This window comes from Glycine max, chromosome 18, assembly GCF_000004515.6.
Source record: "Glycine max cultivar Williams 82 chromosome 18, Glycine_max_v4.0, whole genome shotgun sequence".
In the NCBI taxonomy this organism is placed as follows: Eukaryota; Viridiplantae; Streptophyta; class Magnoliopsida; order Fabales; family Fabaceae; genus Glycine; species Glycine max.
In genome coordinates this window covers 49,427,646-49,445,176 of record NC_038254.2, presented here as the reverse complement: position 1 = coordinate 49,445,176, position 17,531 = coordinate 49,427,646, and the positions used below count along the sequence as shown (strand labels likewise).

The 17,531-nt window shown below is 37.4% G+C and overlaps 1 protein-coding gene across 1 annotated transcript; it reads left to right on the top strand.

Annotated features, from left to right (window-relative positions):
- The first annotated feature begins 2,071 nt into the window (after nt 1–2,071).
- On the top strand, nt 2,072–4,363 carry LOC102669719 (uncharacterized). Its single transcript, XM_006603488.1, has 2 exons — nt 2,072–2,542; nt 3,866–4,363. The coding sequence occupies exons 1-2, from the start codon at nt 2,072–2,074 to the stop codon at nt 4,361–4,363; spliced, it is 969 nt and encodes a 322-aa protein (XP_006603551.1).
- The last annotated feature ends 13,168 nt before the right edge of the window (nt 4,364–17,531 follow it).

The following is a 17,531-nucleotide window of genomic DNA, read 5'->3' as shown; positions in this document are numbered from 1 at the left end:
GGAGAAGCCTAGTGTGTGCTTAGTGCACAGATGCGCGCTCAGTACGAGGTCAGCGTGAAAAGTAAGCTACCTTAGGCCTATAAAAGGAGAAGGAAGCAGAAAGAAAAGACACACTGAATCTCAGAACTCTCCAGTGTAGAAATTCAAAGCCTGAGTCTATCCCTAAGGGGAAACCCTCTTTCCTTAGTCATTCCCCCTTTTCTTGTTATTAGTCATTTATCACCTTCTCTCATTAACCCCTGAAGTTTAAAGCCTCTCATGGCTATGTGAGGTTAAATCCTCATTGTTGGGCGCCTGGAGGCCAAAAATGCTTGTAATGTAATTCTCTGTCTATTATCTAATTAATGTTATTCTATTTCCATTATTCTTCTATGTGCTCATCTATTATTATGGTCTCATCATCCATATAATGTTTAGAGGGTAATGCATTGAAAAATGGTTATTTTCTAAAGATCTAGGGAAGAGTAACTTAATAAATTCATTGCTAGAAATAGATTAACATTTATTTTGCCCACAAAATTTTGCATCTCTTATCTTAATGCAGTTTGTTATTTTACCTTTGCAAATAAATTTGGGGGAAAAAGATAAATAAACTAGGCCATTCGTGCGGAAAACTAAAGATAGGGTAATTTAGTAGATGCGGGTGGAAACAGGGAACTCATTAATTAGAGAAAATCTTTTACATTATATTATAAGTAGTTTTGGAATACTAGGCCCCCAACATCATTGCATTCAGATTCTATCTTTTCACATTTAAATTGTTATTTGTTTTTTCTGTTAATTTTTGCTTTGCTTTGCCTTATTCCAAATTTCACATTTACAATTCATTCTCTCTGTCTTCTTCTCCTTCTTTCCATTGCTTAATAATTGGGTTTGAATCACTTAAGTACAACCAAAATCCCTATGGATTCAACACTTGGACTTCCATTTTAACTTGTGATAAAATTGGTACACTTGTTAATTTGTTAACAAGTTTTTGGCGTCATTGTCGAGGACTTTGATTTTCTTACTTGGTTGTTACAAATCCCAATTTGAGAGCCGTCATTCTTTATTTTTTATTTAAATTTATTTATTTATTTGATTTTTTTAAAAAAAAAAACTATTTTTAATTTTTCTTTATCCACTCTTATTTTATTCTTTATATATATATATATATATATATATATATATATATATATATATATATATATATATATATATATATATATAAGTTTTAATTTTTATTGTGATAACCTGCACGGTAATGTTCTCTTTTGTGTATGCAAGAAAACAGCCTTGTTCCCTTGGACCTAGAGATTGAAGCAACTTGCAGAAAGAACAACGCCGCAAGAAAAAAGAGGGAATAACTAGAAGTGCAAAGTGATCAGGAAGAGGGAGGACTTTCATCATCCAAACTATCCTCTCCCTCTTTTGCTACAAGTCCACATCCTTTCTTTGAAGAACACATCATGGCAGAAGATCGTCTACAGAGGATGACGCTAAAGGACTACTCTAGCTCCACCACACCTCAATACTTCACTAGCATTGCTAGACCAGATGTGCAGGCAGCCAACATCTCATACCCACATTCCCTCATCCAACTAATTCAGGGGAATTTGTTCCATGGCCTGCCCAATGAAGATCCATACGTACATCTGGCCACATACATCAAAATCTGCAACACGGTGAAGATAGCAGGAGTGCCAAAAGACGCTATCCGCCTCAATTTATTCTCCTTCTCCTTGGCCGGTGAAGCAAAAAGATAGCTTCACTCGTTCAAGGGGAATAGCCTGCAGACATGGGACGAGGTGGTGGAGAAGTTCCTGAATAAATACTTTCTGGAATCTAAGACCGTAGAGGGTAAGGTGAAAATCTCATCCTTCCACCAATACCCTAATGAATTACTGAGTAAAGCACTTGACCGCTTTCATGGATCACTCCGGAAGACTCCTACACATAGGTTTAGTGAGCCAGTTCAGCTCAACATCTTCATTAATGGCTTGCGACCCCAGTCCAAGCAGATCCTTGATGCCTCAACCGGTGGAAGATCAAGCTAAAAATCCCAGAAGAAGACATGAAGCTAATAGAGAATATGGAAGCTAGTGATCACGCCATCCTCCGTGATCGAGACTACATACCTACAAAGAAAAGCCTTCTTGAGCTCACTTCTCAAGATGCTATGTTGGCTCAAAATAAGCTTTTGGCCAAGACCTTGGCGACCCTCACGACAACTATGAGTAATCTTCCTCAACAACTACATGCAGTGCAACCTTCATCAGTCATACACAATGGAGGATGCAACATTTGTGGAGGTGCTCATAAGTCAGGCTCATGCATGGTTCAAAACGATACAACTAACAAGGTTAACTACATGGGAAATCAGAATCGTCAGGGATTCTATCAAGGCGGACCACCGGACTTTTATCAGAGAGTTAATTTTTCGCAGGGCCAAGGTTGGAGATCTTATCTAGGGAATAATTTCAACCAAGGAGGACCATCTCCTCAGCCTCCTAGCCAAGAGCTAAGTTGTCAGGAGAAACCCACTAAGCTGGAAGAATTGCTGGTATAGTAATCACATCAGAAAAGCATTAATGTAGCAATCAGAAATATGGAGGTTCAAATGGGCCAATTAGCTCAAAAAAAAGCTGAAAGGCCCACTAGAATCTTTGGGGCCAACATTGAGAAAAATCCAAAGGAAGAATGCTGTTAAACAAGTAGCCTCAATAACTTAAGAGGGGGGGTAAATTAAGTTTAAAAAATTCCCCTAATCAAATTTTAATTCTCTCTTGAATCAGAATATGCACACTCAATATAAATTAAGTAAAAGAATGATTCAAATAAAACTTCTTCAAAGCAAAAATAAAATGCAATAAATTAAAGAAGTTTGAGGGAAGAGAGAATGCAAACTCAGTTTTTGTACTGGTTCAGCCATGCCCTGTGCCTATGTCCAGTCCCCAAGCAACCCGCTTGAGATTTCCACTATCTTGTAAAATCCTTTTACAAAGTCTGAACCACACAGGGACACCCTTCCCTTGTGTTCAGAAACCTTTACAACTTAAGAGACTCTCAGTTTCTTGAACAACAATCGTTTGCTTTTGAGTAAGAAGATTATTTCTCTCTTGAAGAGAAGAATATTACAAGATGAAGATTGTATAAGAATCCTTATAGATTTTGCAAGTGTTTGGCCAAGGCTTTCTTTTGAGAGGATAGGACAATTATTGTTCTGAAAACTCTAAGGAAATTTGAACCCAAATCACCTATTTATAGGCCTTTGGTGGCCTTTCAAAATCTTGTGAACAGTTGTGACTCTTAGGAGTTATTTTTAAAATTTTCTCATTGGTAATCGATTACATAAATGTGGTAATCAATCACAGTTACTTATGAAGAGTTATGACTCTTCAGACTTGACATTCAAAATTTCGTATTTGGTAATCGATTATAAAACTGTTGTAATCGATTACAGGTTTTGAAATTTAAATTCAAAATTTCTAAAAGCTGTTTAAAACAATTTTTATCTTCAGGTAATCGATTACATCTTTTGTGTAATCGATTACACAGTTTAAAATTCAAATTCAAATATATGTAAATTGTTTTAAAACTCATTTAGCTTTTGGTAATCGATTACATCCTCTGGTAATCAATTATCAAAGAGAAAAACATTTATTTCAAAATAGAGTTTCACTTTAATCCTTTGTAAAATGTTTTGAGGAGTTAATCTAAGGCCAAACCTGTGCAACCTCATTTAAGGAATTCTTTTAACACACTATGGACTAATTGTTCATCATTTCTCTTGAATTCTTGTGATCTTGACTTTGACCAAACTTGAATAGCTTTCATCTTTGGCATCATCAAAACTTCATATAACATATGCTTCTACAAATGCAAGGCAGTCGTCACCAGAAACCAAAAGCAGGAGGGTGAAGAAACTGACGAAGTGTTACAGGATGCGAGCATAGAGAAAGAAGAGGATGCTGAGGAGGAAGAAAAGAATGAAAAGGTTTCAACACAGAAGACCAAGAGTCAACTAGCCCGGGAAGCCAAGAGAGAGATACCACCAGTTTCGCTAAAGGAGGCACCGTACCCTCTGGTGCCATCAAAGAAGGACAAGGAATGCTACTTCAAGCGGTTCCTTGACATATTCAAAAGGCTAGAGATTACTATCCCTTTTGGAGAGGCCCTACAACAGATGCCGCTATACTCAAAATTTTTAAAGGACCTCCTCACTAAAAAGGGAAATTACATCAATAGTGAGACCATTTTGGTGGGAGGCAATTGCAGTGCGGTGATTCAAAAGTTGCCTCCTAATTTCAAAGATCCAGGAAGCGTCACAATCCCCTATTCTATTGGGGATATATCTGTAGGTAAAGATCTTACTGATTTATGAGCAAATATCAATTTAATGTCATTTTTCATGTGTAGGAGAATAGGGAACCTAAAAGTTGACCCCATTAGGATGACACTCCAGCTGGCAGACCACTCCATCACCAGACCATTTGGAGTAGTAGAAGATGTCTTGGTCAAGGTCTGCCACTTTACCTTTCTGGTGGACTTTGTGATTATGGACATTGAGGAGGATGAAGAAATTTTGCTGATTCTGGGGAGACCATTCATGCTGACCGGCAAATGTGTGGTAGACATGGGGAACGGAAACTTGGAGCTAAGCATGGATGATCAGAAGGTCACCTTCAACCTTTTTGAAGCAGTTAAACATCCCAACAATAACAAGCCATGCTTCAAGGTGGAGGCAGTCGAGCAAGAGGTAGACCACGCTATGCAATACCTAACTATTCACTCATCATTGGAAAAGGCTCTAATAAAGGAATTTGTGATGCAATCCTACCCCCAAGGGAATTGGATAGAAGACTCTAAGGTGATTGGGCCAGAGATGCAAGAAAAGGCCCTAAGGTTCTCATGAGCCTTAGGGTAGATTTTGGGCCCATGGGCTAAGTATGAGCCCACTTATCTTTGTACATATTAGATTAGGATTTCATTATTTTTGGGTCTTGTATTTAGGGCTCCATAATGTAGGTAGGGTATCCTAGAAATGTAGGATTTTTCAACCCTTGTATTTTAGGGCACCTATACTAGTTTTTGTATTAGGGGTAGTTTTGTAATTTCACATGCATTAAGTGAATATTTGATGTGTGTGTTGAGAAATAAATTTAATTGAATTGGGAGAAGGCCAGTCCAATTTAATTTTAGAGGGGGAGGTAAGCATTTGCTTGCTACACCCCATTGCCACATCATATAGTCACACTTTGTGCATGTCCTTCATGCTTTACATGCCTCAACCTAAGCACACTTAGTGGAGAATCTTGGACTTGATCTTGGATTAGTGGGCTGAACCATAGCTAAAATTCACTAATCATAATTAGTGAAATTTTGGCTACACAAACTCAATTTCAAATTCAAGTGAAATTTGAATAGAAATTCAAATTTCCCTCCAATTTTGTTTGACACTTAGGCTATAAATAGAGGTGATGTGTGTGTATTTTTTCAACTTTGATCATTTGAGAATTAAACTTCAAAGTTAAGACCTCTTTTGTGGCACAAAATTTCGTGCTCCCTCTCCTTCTCCCTCCATTCTTCTTCTCCTACCTCCAAGCTCTTATCCATGGCTTCCTATGGTGGTGAGCTTCTTCTTGACTCATCTTCTCCTTGAAGTGGCGTCTCCTCTCAACTCTTCTTCTCCATTCTCCTGCCATTAAAATTCATGAAGCAAAGGACTCCATTGATGAAGAAGATCCAAGGCCTACAAGCTCCAATGGAGCTACATCAAGTTGATTGCCTGACCAATGACGAGGAAAAGGATCTGGAAGCCTGCCTAGAATACTTGGAGCGACTCAAAGAGACTTATGAAGGGGAAGATATTATTGAAGCCCTAAAGGAGGACATCCCTCCAGAAAAGCCAAAATTGGAGTTGAAGACCCTACGAACCTAAAGTATGCCTTTCTAGAGGAGAACGAAGTCAAGCCAGTTGTAATCAGCAACAACCTCTCAGCAGAAGAATAAGCACGATTAATGGAAGTTCTCAAGAAGCACAAGGAGGATATTGGGTGGCACATCTCAAATCTCAAGGGAATCAATCCGGCCTATTGTATGCATAGGATCATGATGGAGGAGGAGTAGTGAGACAACCATAGAGAAGACTCAATCCATGCATGAAGGAGGAAGTAAGGAAGGAAGTACTCAAGCTACTAGAGGCTGGACTCATCTACCCTATCTCTGACAGTGCTTGGGTGAGTCCAGTTTAGGTGGTGCCAAAGAAAGGAGGTATGAATGTCATCTGCAATGAGAAGAATGACCTGATTCATACATGGACTGTCATCGGATGGAGGATGTGCATCGACTATCGAAAGCTTAATGAGGCAACCAGGAAAGATCATTTCCCCTTGGCTTTCATGGATCAGATGCTGGAGCGGTTAGCAGGACAGTCTTTTTACTGTTTTTTAGGCGGGTACTCAGGATATAACCAGATTGCAGTGGATCCTAAGGACCAGGAAAAGACGGCTTTTACATGCCCTTTTGGTGTCTTTGCCTATAGAAGGATGCCATTTGGGTTATGTAACGCATCTGCCACTTTCCAAAGGTGCATGCTAACCATCTTTGCTTACATGGTGGAGAAGTGCATAGAAGTCTTCATGGACAATTTTTTAGTCTTTGGGCCTTCCTTTGATTGCTGCTTGACAAATCTAGAGATGGTGCTGCGAAGATGTGTCGAGACCAACCTGGTACTGAACTGGGAGAAGTGTCACTTCATGATTCGAGAAGGGATAGTTTTGGGCCATAAAATTTTAGCCCAAGGCATTGAGGTGGATAAAGCAAAAATTGATGTCATCGAAAAGTTACCACCACCAGTAAATGCCAAGGATATTAGAAGCTTTCTTGGACATGTAGGTTTCTACAAAAGATTCATCAAGGACTTCTCCAAGATAGCCATGCCATTAAGCAATTTTCTAAATAAGGATGTCGTCTTCAAGTTTGATGAAGAATGTCGTGAAGCCTTTCAGACTTTGAAGGAAAAATTGGTATCTGCCCCAATAATGGTTGCACCTGACTAGAGCAAGGAGTTTGAGTTGATGTGTGATGTCAGTGACTATGCTGTGGGTGCAATGTTAGGACAACGGCAAGACAAAGTCTTCCATGCTATATATTATGCCAACAAAGTCTTGAATGACGCACAAATGAATTATGCAACTACTGAGAAGGAAATGTTGACCATCGTCTATGTTTTAGAAAAATTCTGATCCTATCTGGTGGGGTCCAAGGTTATAATCTTCGCAGATCATGCAGCCATCAGACATCTTCTCGCTAAGGCAGACTCAAAGCCAAGATTGATAAGATGGGTTTTGCTGCTCCAGGAGTTTGATATCGTCATTAAGGACTAGAAAGGATCCGAGAATGAGGTAGTTGACCACCTTTCTCAGTTGGTAAATGAAGAAGTGAGGAAAAATGAGAGGGAAGTAAAGGAGGAATTTCCAGACGAACGTATGTTGGCGGTAGCTAAAAGACCCTGGTTCGCAGACATTTCTAATTATAAGGTTACGGGGGTCATTCCACAGGATCTCAATTGGCATCAACAACAGAAGTTCCTTCATGATGTCTGCCTTTATGTCTGGGATGATCCGCATCTATTCAAGAGAGGGGAAGATAATTTACTGAGGAGGTGTGTAACCGGAGAAGAAGCCCAAAGCATTCTATGGCATTGCCACAGTTCATCATATGGAGGCCATTATAGTAGAGATGGGACAACTGCCAAAATATTGCAGGCCGGATTTTTCTGGCCCTCTCTTTTCAAGGATGTCCATAATTATGTGCTTCATTGTGACCAATGCTAGCGAACAGGAGGAATTTCCATGAAGAACGAGATGCCATTGCAGAATATCATCAAGGTAGAGGTTTTCGCTTGATGGGGAATTGATTTTGTAGGGCCTCTACAATCCTCATACGGGAATATATACATCCTAGTAGTTGCATATTATGTGTCCAAATGGGTGGAAGTCATATCCACTCCGAAGAATGATGTCGGGGTCGTGATTAAGTTTCTAAAGAAGAATATCTTCTCCCGCTTTGGAGTTCCCAAAGTACTAATCAGCGATGGAGGGACCCACTTTTGCAATGCACAACTACAGAAGGTTATGGGCCACTATAATGTCAGACATAACGTGGCTTCACGTTATCATCCTCAGACCAATGACCAGGCATAAGTGTCCAATAGAGAATTAAAGAGAATCCTAGAGACCGTCGCGTCCTCAAGGAAAGATTGGGCAGCAAAGCTGGACGACGCCTTATGGGCATACAAGACCGCATTCAAGACTCCCCTAGGCCTAGCACCATTTCAGATGGTCTATGGGAAAGCGTGTCACTTGTCGGTGGAGCTGGAGCATAGGGCCTACTAGGCCCTCAAATTCCTGAATTTTGACGGCTCATAGTCCAAAGAGAAGAGAAGATTGTAGCTACTGGAGTTGGAAGAAATGAGGCTTAATGCATATGAATCCTCCAGGTTTTATAAACAGAAGATGAGGATGTATCATGACCAAAAGCTGCAAAAAAGGACCTTTTAGCCAGGACAATAGGTATTATTGTATAATTCAAGGTTGCGGCTTTTTCCTGGAAAGATCAAGTCCAAGTGGTTCGGGCCATTCGTGGTCAAAGAAGTAAAGCAATCTGGAATAGTGGAGCTGATAAACCCTGCCACATCTAATCCTGAGAAGACATGGATCGTCAATGGTCAGAGGCTGAAAGTCTATCATGGGGGTGATATTGAGAGGCTAACCACCATCATCCCTCTTCAAGACCCGTAAAAAAAGGGGTTCCCGAGTCAAGCTAGTGACATTAAAGAAGCGCTTACTGGGAGGCAACCTAGCAATTCTTGCCCCTCTTCTCTTTTCTCTTCTCTATTTTTATTTTATTTTCTTTTCCTTTAATTTCCTTCATGCATAGTTATTTTTCCTTTCAGGAATATATGGAAAAAACACGTCACTCAGGCGCTAAGCACCCTCACAGCGAGATTCATGCTTAGCAGGCACTCTCCTGCTAAGCGCAAAGGAATTTCAAATCTGGGAGGGAAGGCCAAAGGACATCGCCCTTGGTGTGCTAAGCGGGCTGGGCTCGCTAAGCACGAGCATCATTAATGCACAGTAATTGTAATATTGCCTGCTAGGCGAGTACCACTTGCTAAGCTACAAAACTTTAACTATAGGCAGTATGGAGATTGCCCAAAAGCCTTTCCCTTCCTTCATCTCTCTTAAGTGCAAACTAAATCTCCCTCGTGCTCTCCCATTCTCTCTAGTTCTCACCCAATACTTTACTATTCAAGCGAACCACCCCTGCATTCCTGTTATTACTCACTGACCATCATTGCATCACAAAACTTCATCCTTTGGAGATCCTTTTATTGTTAGAACCCACACACAAAGCATACAAGGTAGTTGGACATCTATTGAGTTGTTGAAAATCTTATGTGTGTTTGATCTTTTGTAGGATCACTCACGCTAAGCCCGTGCCTATGGCTTAGCTAGAAAAGACGTTCTGGGCAAAGTGTTCTGGATAATTTTTTGGTGAGAACTCGCTAAGCTGCCATCGCACGCTTAGCGAGTTCCTGAAGTCTGGAGAACAGCTAACAATGTGCTAAGCGAGCAAGCCCCGCTTAGCGAGCTCATCCATGGGAAGGTAGGCAGATGGGTTTAGTGGAACTCCTGGCGCTAAGCCCCACAGGCTCAATGCCCACTCATGCTAAGCCTCCATTCCAGTGCTTCTGGGCTTAGCGAGCCACTCGCGCTAAGCCCACAGACTTTATGCACTGGTGCTAAGCGCACTCTGGCGGCTTAGCACCCACGCTATAATTCACCTTTGCTTTCTGCACCCCAATTTTTTACTAACAATACTCCTTGTTTCCGGTATTTAGCATATGGCTGCTAGGAAAAGGTGTGTTGTGCCCGCTCAGCCTCAGGAGGGGGAGCTTGCATGGGAATCCTCCTGATTATCCTCAGAGATTGCATGGCACATGTACCAAGACAATGTTCACCTCTGGAACATCCTTCCAGAGAGGAACGTACAACTCACCCCCACTATGTTCGACGAATTTTATGGGGAGCTCCAACACTGACAGTGGCATTGCAGGCTCACACGCCTCCTAGAGAAGAGGATCAACGTTGCTTTAGTACGTGAATTCTACGCATATGTGTACGATCCAGAGGATGGCTCGCCTATATACTACAGGGTCAGGGGACAGGTCATTCAATTCGACGTTGAGACATTGAACGACTTTTTAGAGACCCTCATTGTCATTCTGGAAGGGGAGGAGTACCCCACATGCTCCTAGTACCTACACAACTACCCTGACCACCAGGCCATTGAGGCAAAGCTATGCACTCCAGGCGGTCAGTTCATTCTTAACACTGACGGAGCCTCATGGAAGCTACTTAGGAAGGACCTTACTACATTGGCTCAGACATGGAGGGTTCTAAGCTACTTCAATTTGGCTCCCACCTCTCTCACACCTCAGATCTGAATGTGGATCGGGCATGTCTCATCTATATTTTGGTGTCGCAAATGGACATCGACTTGGGCAACATGATATCTGGCTAGATCACACAGATTGCCCAGTCTAGCACCTCCCGGCTTGGCATTCCTGCATTGATCATGACATTATGCGATATTCAGGGGGTCACCTCAGACACCTTGACCTTTTAGTCGCTCAGTCATGTGATCAACTTAGCACACATCAGGAAGAACTACTGGAATCCAGCAGATCCTTCCATTACCTTTCCAAGATCGAGGAGGGTTCAAGCCAGAGCAGCACCAAACGCACCTCCAGTCCCTTCACCAGCCAACCCACCACCCGCAGTTCCACCAGCCTTCGCCATCCTCCTCCCAGTCAGAGCCGCTAGCCTAGATGATACGAAGCATTCACCTAGGCCAGCGCTTCATTGTTGAGAGTGTTCATCATCTCTCCGCTCACTTGGCCATGGACCCTCCGCTCATGACGCCAGAGGACTTCCTTCAGCGAGTCACCTGGCCAGGAGACCTGCCCTCACATGATTGGGGGGTGAGACCTCTAGCGTCAAAGATGTTGTAGATACCAGAGCTGATACTAATTATGTTGCAAATGTTACAGAAGCTCAGGACACGTGGGACCCATGGTCCACACAAGACTGAGGAGTTTCTTTTGTTTTGCTTTCTTTATTTTAGTTGGCTTTATGGCTTTCTTTAGTTTTTATGTTTCTTTCTGTAGTTTTTCTTTTATTTTGCTTTAGTTTAAAATTTGGTGTACCTTTCTTTTCAGTAATGATAATTTAATTCCAACAATTATTTATTTTAGTTATTAAATAAATAAAATTGCATGATAGACAAAGGGAATCGATAAGTAGTTGTTACTTGTTCTCAATGAATTGATGCATGAGATGCACTAATGAGATGATGGTGAAAGTTCTGATTTTTGTGAGCAGGTGTCATTGTGAGTGAGGAAGTAGGAATCGAAAGAGCAAAAGTAAAGAGGTTAGCATGCCTGAACGAAAATCATAGTAGGGTAAGCCAAGCACTTCAATAAATGTTCGGTGAGATGTGTGAACATATAACTATGAGAGAACGACTGTTCTTAATTTCTTGACTTTGTGTGATTCTCAGACTGTTTGAATACATACATAGGGTGGAAATGATCAAGGCCTTGTTTGATTGTCTTAGTCACTTAGCCAAATAGCCAAACCTATTATTTGAATGAATCCCTTGCACCCAGTTGAGCCTAATGCAATTAATTGTTTTTTTTCTCCCGAGCCTAAGGAAATTAATGACCACCTTATCCTAGGTTGTAGGAGAGCACGAGTCAAGGAAAATTTACCCTTAATTTGGGGGAGTTGGAATTTTGGTTAGGTGAAAAATTTTGTTTCAAGAACATCACCAACAACACACACTCAAATGTAAAGTGTGATAAGTTGCTACAGTACTAGTTTAATTTCTAAAGAAAAAAAAATTGTGTTTCAAATAAAGAGCTGATAGCAACTAAGTGCTAAATAAAATTTATGTGCTATTAGGAATAAAAGAAAGGCAGTTGGCTCTTTGAATATAGTCATGGGTTATCAGGTAGGTGCTCTTTTGGAACCTAATTTTGAATCCAAAGAAAGATCATGAGTTCCTTGTTAGCCCAACCATGTTACAAGCCTAAAAAGCCCTTAGTGATCCACAGTATGTGTGTATGATTACATTAACTAAGATGAAATGCAAAGTTGGGAACATCATTTTTAGTTGTTGAAATTAAAAACACCCTTAGCCGAGACATTTGTGCATTGAGAGAAACACTAGCCTTGTGAGGAATGAAGTGTGGTAAGTTTGCCTTGATGAAGTTCTTACTTGCTAACCTTTTTCATCTCCATGTGTAATTCTTCATGCTTCCATCACAAAATCAAGACTAATACAAGCTCTGAATCAGGAAACGAAAGGTTTGAAAGGATTCACAGTTATCTCATGTGTTGAGACACTTAGAACTTGTCTTTTGCTTGAGGACAAGCAAATGTTTTAAGTTGGGGGAGTTGATAACTGCAAAATCTGAGCTAAATTGATAGTCATTTTTGGCTAATAATGATAATAGTTTCTTCATTTTAGTAGTGTTTTTAATGAAATTACGAAGAAATTAACATTTGTGTAATTTTTTATTAGCAAAAGTAAAAAAAAAAGAATTAAAGTGTTTTAAATGGAACTTGACGATAAAATGTGGAAGAAAAAGAATTGAAGAGTGGAAGAATTGCACAGCTCGCTCAGCGTGCAACCCAGGCTCAGCGCATAACGCTCGCTTAGCGGGAGGTTTCAGGCTTAGCGCGATGACTCGCTCAGCGCGGGCCCTCGCTCAACGCGCATGACCGACTTAGCACAAGAAGGCCCACAAGGAGAAGCCTAGTGCACGCTCAACGCGAGGTCAACGTGAAAAGTAAGCTACCTTATGCCTATAAAAGGAGAAGGAAACAAAAGAAAAAGACACATCGAGTCTCAGAGCTCTCTAGTGCAGAAATCCAAAGCCTGAGTCTATCCCTTAGGGGAAAACCTCTTTCCTTAGTCATTCCCCATTTTTTTGTTATTAGTCATCTATCACCTTCTTCCATTAACCACTGAAGTGTAAAGCCTCTCATGGCTATGAGAGGCTAAATCCCCATTATTGGGCGCCTGAAGGCCAAAAAGGCTTGTAATGTAATTCCCTGTCTATTATCTAATTGATGTTATTCTGTTTCCATTATTCTTCTATGTGCTCATTTATTATTATGGTCTGATCATCCATATAATGTTTAGAGGGTAAAGCATTGAAAAATGGTTATTTTCTAAAGAACTGGGGAAGGGTAACTTAATAAATTCATTACTAGAAATAGATTCACATTTATTTTGCCCACGAAATTTTGCATCTCTTATCTTAATGCAATTTATTATTTTATCTCTGCAAAGAAATTTGGGGGAAAAAGATAAATAAACTAAGCCCTTCGTGCGGGAAACCAAAGATAGGATAATTCAGTAGATGCGGGTGAAAACATGAAACTCATTAATTAGAGAAAATCCTTTACATTATATTATAAGTAGCCCAACATTATTGCATTCTGATTCTATATTTTCACATTTAAATTTTTATTTGTTTTTTCTATTAATTTTTGCTTTGCTTTATTCCAAATTTTACATTTACAATTCATTGTCTCTGTCTTCTTCTCTTTCTTTCCATTGCTTAGTAATTGAGTTTACATCACTTAAGTACAATCAAAGTTCATCTGGATTCGACATTTGGACTTCCATTTCAATCTTTATTACTTGTGATAAAATTAGTATACTTGTCAATTTGTTAACAATCATAGTTTGAATTATTTTAAAAAGTCAACAAATTTATCAAACGTGATAATTTGTGATTTGATGACTTTATAAAACTTTTTATACTATTAGTACATGACACTTCTTCTAAAAAAAGAATATAGACTTTATTACATGAAACATTTGTAGAAAATATTATTTGTTAATAATTTTTATAAGTTTGTAAAAAAAAATTATCAATATTTTTTTTAAATCTATCAAATAATCTAATTGATTATAATTAATTGATAATCATAAAATATCTTAAAGTTACCATATTTATTAAGATATTATAAACGTATAATTAACATATATTAATGGTGTAGATTTTGCTTATGTCTTTTAGACTTATATTTGATGTGAACGGATTCTATTCCTACCTTATTAATTCTAGAAAATAATTAAATTTCATCATAAATATAAGAATTCGTATGAAAAATATTTTGTAGTTCTTTTAACATATATATATATATATATATATATATATATATATATATATATATATATATATATTGTGTTAGAAACCTTTTTAATGGAAACTGTTAAACGATTTTGACTAAAGAATTCAAAACAATATTTTTTTAGAGAAAAAAAATATAATATTTAATAATATGAGGAATTGGTGACTTAGTTGATTACGTGAACAAATAAACCTTTTACACTTTCAGACATAAAGCATAGCACTAATTTGACTTATTAACAAAACTAATTAATAAATAAACAACTTTAACTCAGGACACTTGGAAAGTAAGCAGGTGTGAAAATGTTAGAATGTTGGTAATCGGTACTTATGCTCGGATCGTGATTCATGAGATAAATTTGTTTTTCATCAAACAACTAATTTTAATATGAAATGGAAAAAATTGTTTAGGAATTATACACCAAAAAAACATGATTGCGGTTGTATATGTTATTGATTAAATAAGAATTAAAGAAAAAGAATAAAAATATTCATGCCAATGCAAGTATTTAAAATTATAGTTAAAAAAATAAGAATTAGACTAATATTGAGTTGCACACTTTACAAATTATGTTTGTGTTATTTTTCATCTTTAAAATAGTTTAAATAATATGTTTTATTATTCAAAGTGTTAATTAAATTATTAAGGATAAAAAATAAAATAAACATAATAAAATATAAAAAAATTACAAAGATGAAAATAAAATAAAATATTAAATGATAAGAACTAAAATAGTATTTAAACTTAAATTCAATTTAAAACCAAATAATATTTGGATTGAGATGAGTTTTCTTTGCATGAATACTGGCATAAGTTAGATAGCCCCACATAATATTTTAATTTTTTTAACTCTAAAATTAAAAACGAAACATCAATTTACAGGTTTTTAACATTCAAAATTATATATCATAGTACTTAAACCTATGTTGTAATAATACACAATAATGTCTATTAACAATAATAAGCACACTTATAGAATTAAAAAAAATGGAAAATTCTTAAATTGATTTTTCATTTAAAAAATGGCATTATATTAAGTGTTTTTCATTGATCTGTTGTGATCATTTTTAAATGATTTTGACTAGGTTTACCAATTTTGACCACCAGTTCTCTCTATTTTTTTGACTAATTATTCTCAAGATGATTTAGATAATTTACTTAAATCGAATATTAAACTAATATATCGACTTTCCAACTAGACCTTTTGTTGAATCCGGAACATGACACCGGCTAACGTGGGAGGAAACTAAAAATTCACCAATAATGGATCTAGTTAGTTTTCTAAATCAACGGTTAAACCTCTTTTTTCTTCTTTGTTTTCTTTGTGTTTCCCTACTTGCCCCTGTCCCTTTCTCTCTCAGCGGTGAAATTGTCCGTCGCCACCGTCGTCCGTTACCGCGGCCCTCCTTCTATGTTACAGACAATCTTGCTCCTTCATTTCAACCTCGCCTACAACCACCGAATTCCACCACCCCATACTCCCAAACCGCAAGCACTGGCGAAACCCCATCTCTCTCAGATTTTTCCGTTTAAGGTCCTTTTAGTTTGATGATGGCGATGGAGAGGTGGAGTGCGGTGGTCCTTGGTGGTTGGGTGAGACGTGTGTGGTGGCGTCACACTCCGTGGTTGTCGGGGAAGGGTTAGGGTGAATTGTCGCAAATAGAGGGGTGAGGGGGTAAATTAGGAAAGACAAAGAAAATTAAATAATAGAAAAAGGAAAAAGGCAAAAGGCAAAAGAAAATCTTAACTGTTTGTTTAAAAGTTGAATAGATGCAAATCCGACTGTAAAAATATAGGCAAAAGGCAAAGGAAAATCTTAACTGTTTGTTTAAAAGTTGAATAGATGCAAATCCGACTGTAAAAATATATTTTCCCACGGTGAGAGACATTTAGGGTAGTGGAAAGCAAAAAGCGATTGAGGCGATTTTCTTTGGCCCTAATAATTGAACACTTTTCATTTTTTTTATAACTATGTCATAAATTTATCATGATATAATGTATTATTTATTATATTATTTTCATACATAAGACTATCCAGTTTTAAGATGCCAATAATTTAATTGTAATCTTATTGTTTAGGGTTTAGTATCTTTTGATTTCCAATCTTTTTAGGATTTTTGCTTCTAGTCCCTAAACTATTTTAAAATAGTTTTTAATCCCCTTAATTATTTTGTAAGGAAGGAAAAATGGACTAAAAATAAAAACAGAAAAATATAAAAGTTAAGAGATTAAAAAAGTTTTAGTTTCTTAATTAACTATTAGACCTTGACCAATAAAAAAAGTTTAGGGATTAAAAACATAAATCCTAAAAAGATTAGGAACTAAAAATATTTAACCTATCATTTATTTAAAAGAAGTTAAGAAAAATAATTTTGCATCTATTTTAGACTTTATCTCTCTTGTCTCACCCCCTAAAAATATTATTAAAATTAGTATATAACTCAAATTTTTTGTAAGAATGTATGATCTATAAAAAGATATTTTGGTAAAAATGATCATGATAATGATGATAGGAAATAAAACAAAAGAAATTCAAATTTCACTAAAAATGTTAAATTCTAGCAAAAGATAACATCATTTTTCAAATACATATATTGTTTCTATAATTATTTTATTTTAAATAACATATTATTGCTAAATTATTTTAAATAACATATTATTAGTTTGAGTGAAACTTAATTTATTCAATTTCCTTAAGCAATGAGCATTCTAGGTTTTAGTCTTTGTAGATGAAAAACATGGTTAAGAGGAGGAACTCACTATAGGTGGTCAATCAGGTTCCTGATGATATTAATTATCGACAAAATTAATGGATATTTCAATATAATATTTTCTCCAGTTGTCAGATTGACAACAATTAGAGTTGTTCTAAGAATGTATGTTGCATTTGATTTACATCTTGAACAACTTGATGTAAAGACTGTTTTTCTCCATGGAGAACTTGAAGAGGAAATATATATGCTGCAACCAAAAGGCTTTAAAGAACAAGGAAAAGAAAACTTGGTTTGTAGGTTGACCAAATCTTTGTATATACGATCTGAAGTAGGTGCCAAGATGCTGGTACAAGAGATTAGATTCCTTCATTGTTAGCCTTGGATGCAACAAAGTAAGTTCATGCCATTGTACGTGCTACAATAGGTTTGATGATAATGATTTCATCATTTTGTTGAATGTGGATGACATGTTGGTGGTAGACCCCAACAAAGATATGAAGAACTTGAGACCTACAAACAAGATTTTAGGGATGCAAATTCATCGAGATAGAAAAGACAG

What these genes read in the sequence shown, in the direction of transcription:
- LOC102669719 (XM_006603488.1), top strand. Translation starts at nt 2,072, where the DNA reads ATGGAAGCTAGTGATCACGCCATCCTCCGTGATCGAGACTACATACCT. An exon ending in CTAAGCTGGAAGAATTGCTG is followed by an intron (nt 2,543 to 3,865) that starts GTATAGTAATCA and finishes TACAAATGCAAG; the next exon opens with GCAGTCGTCACCAGAAACCA.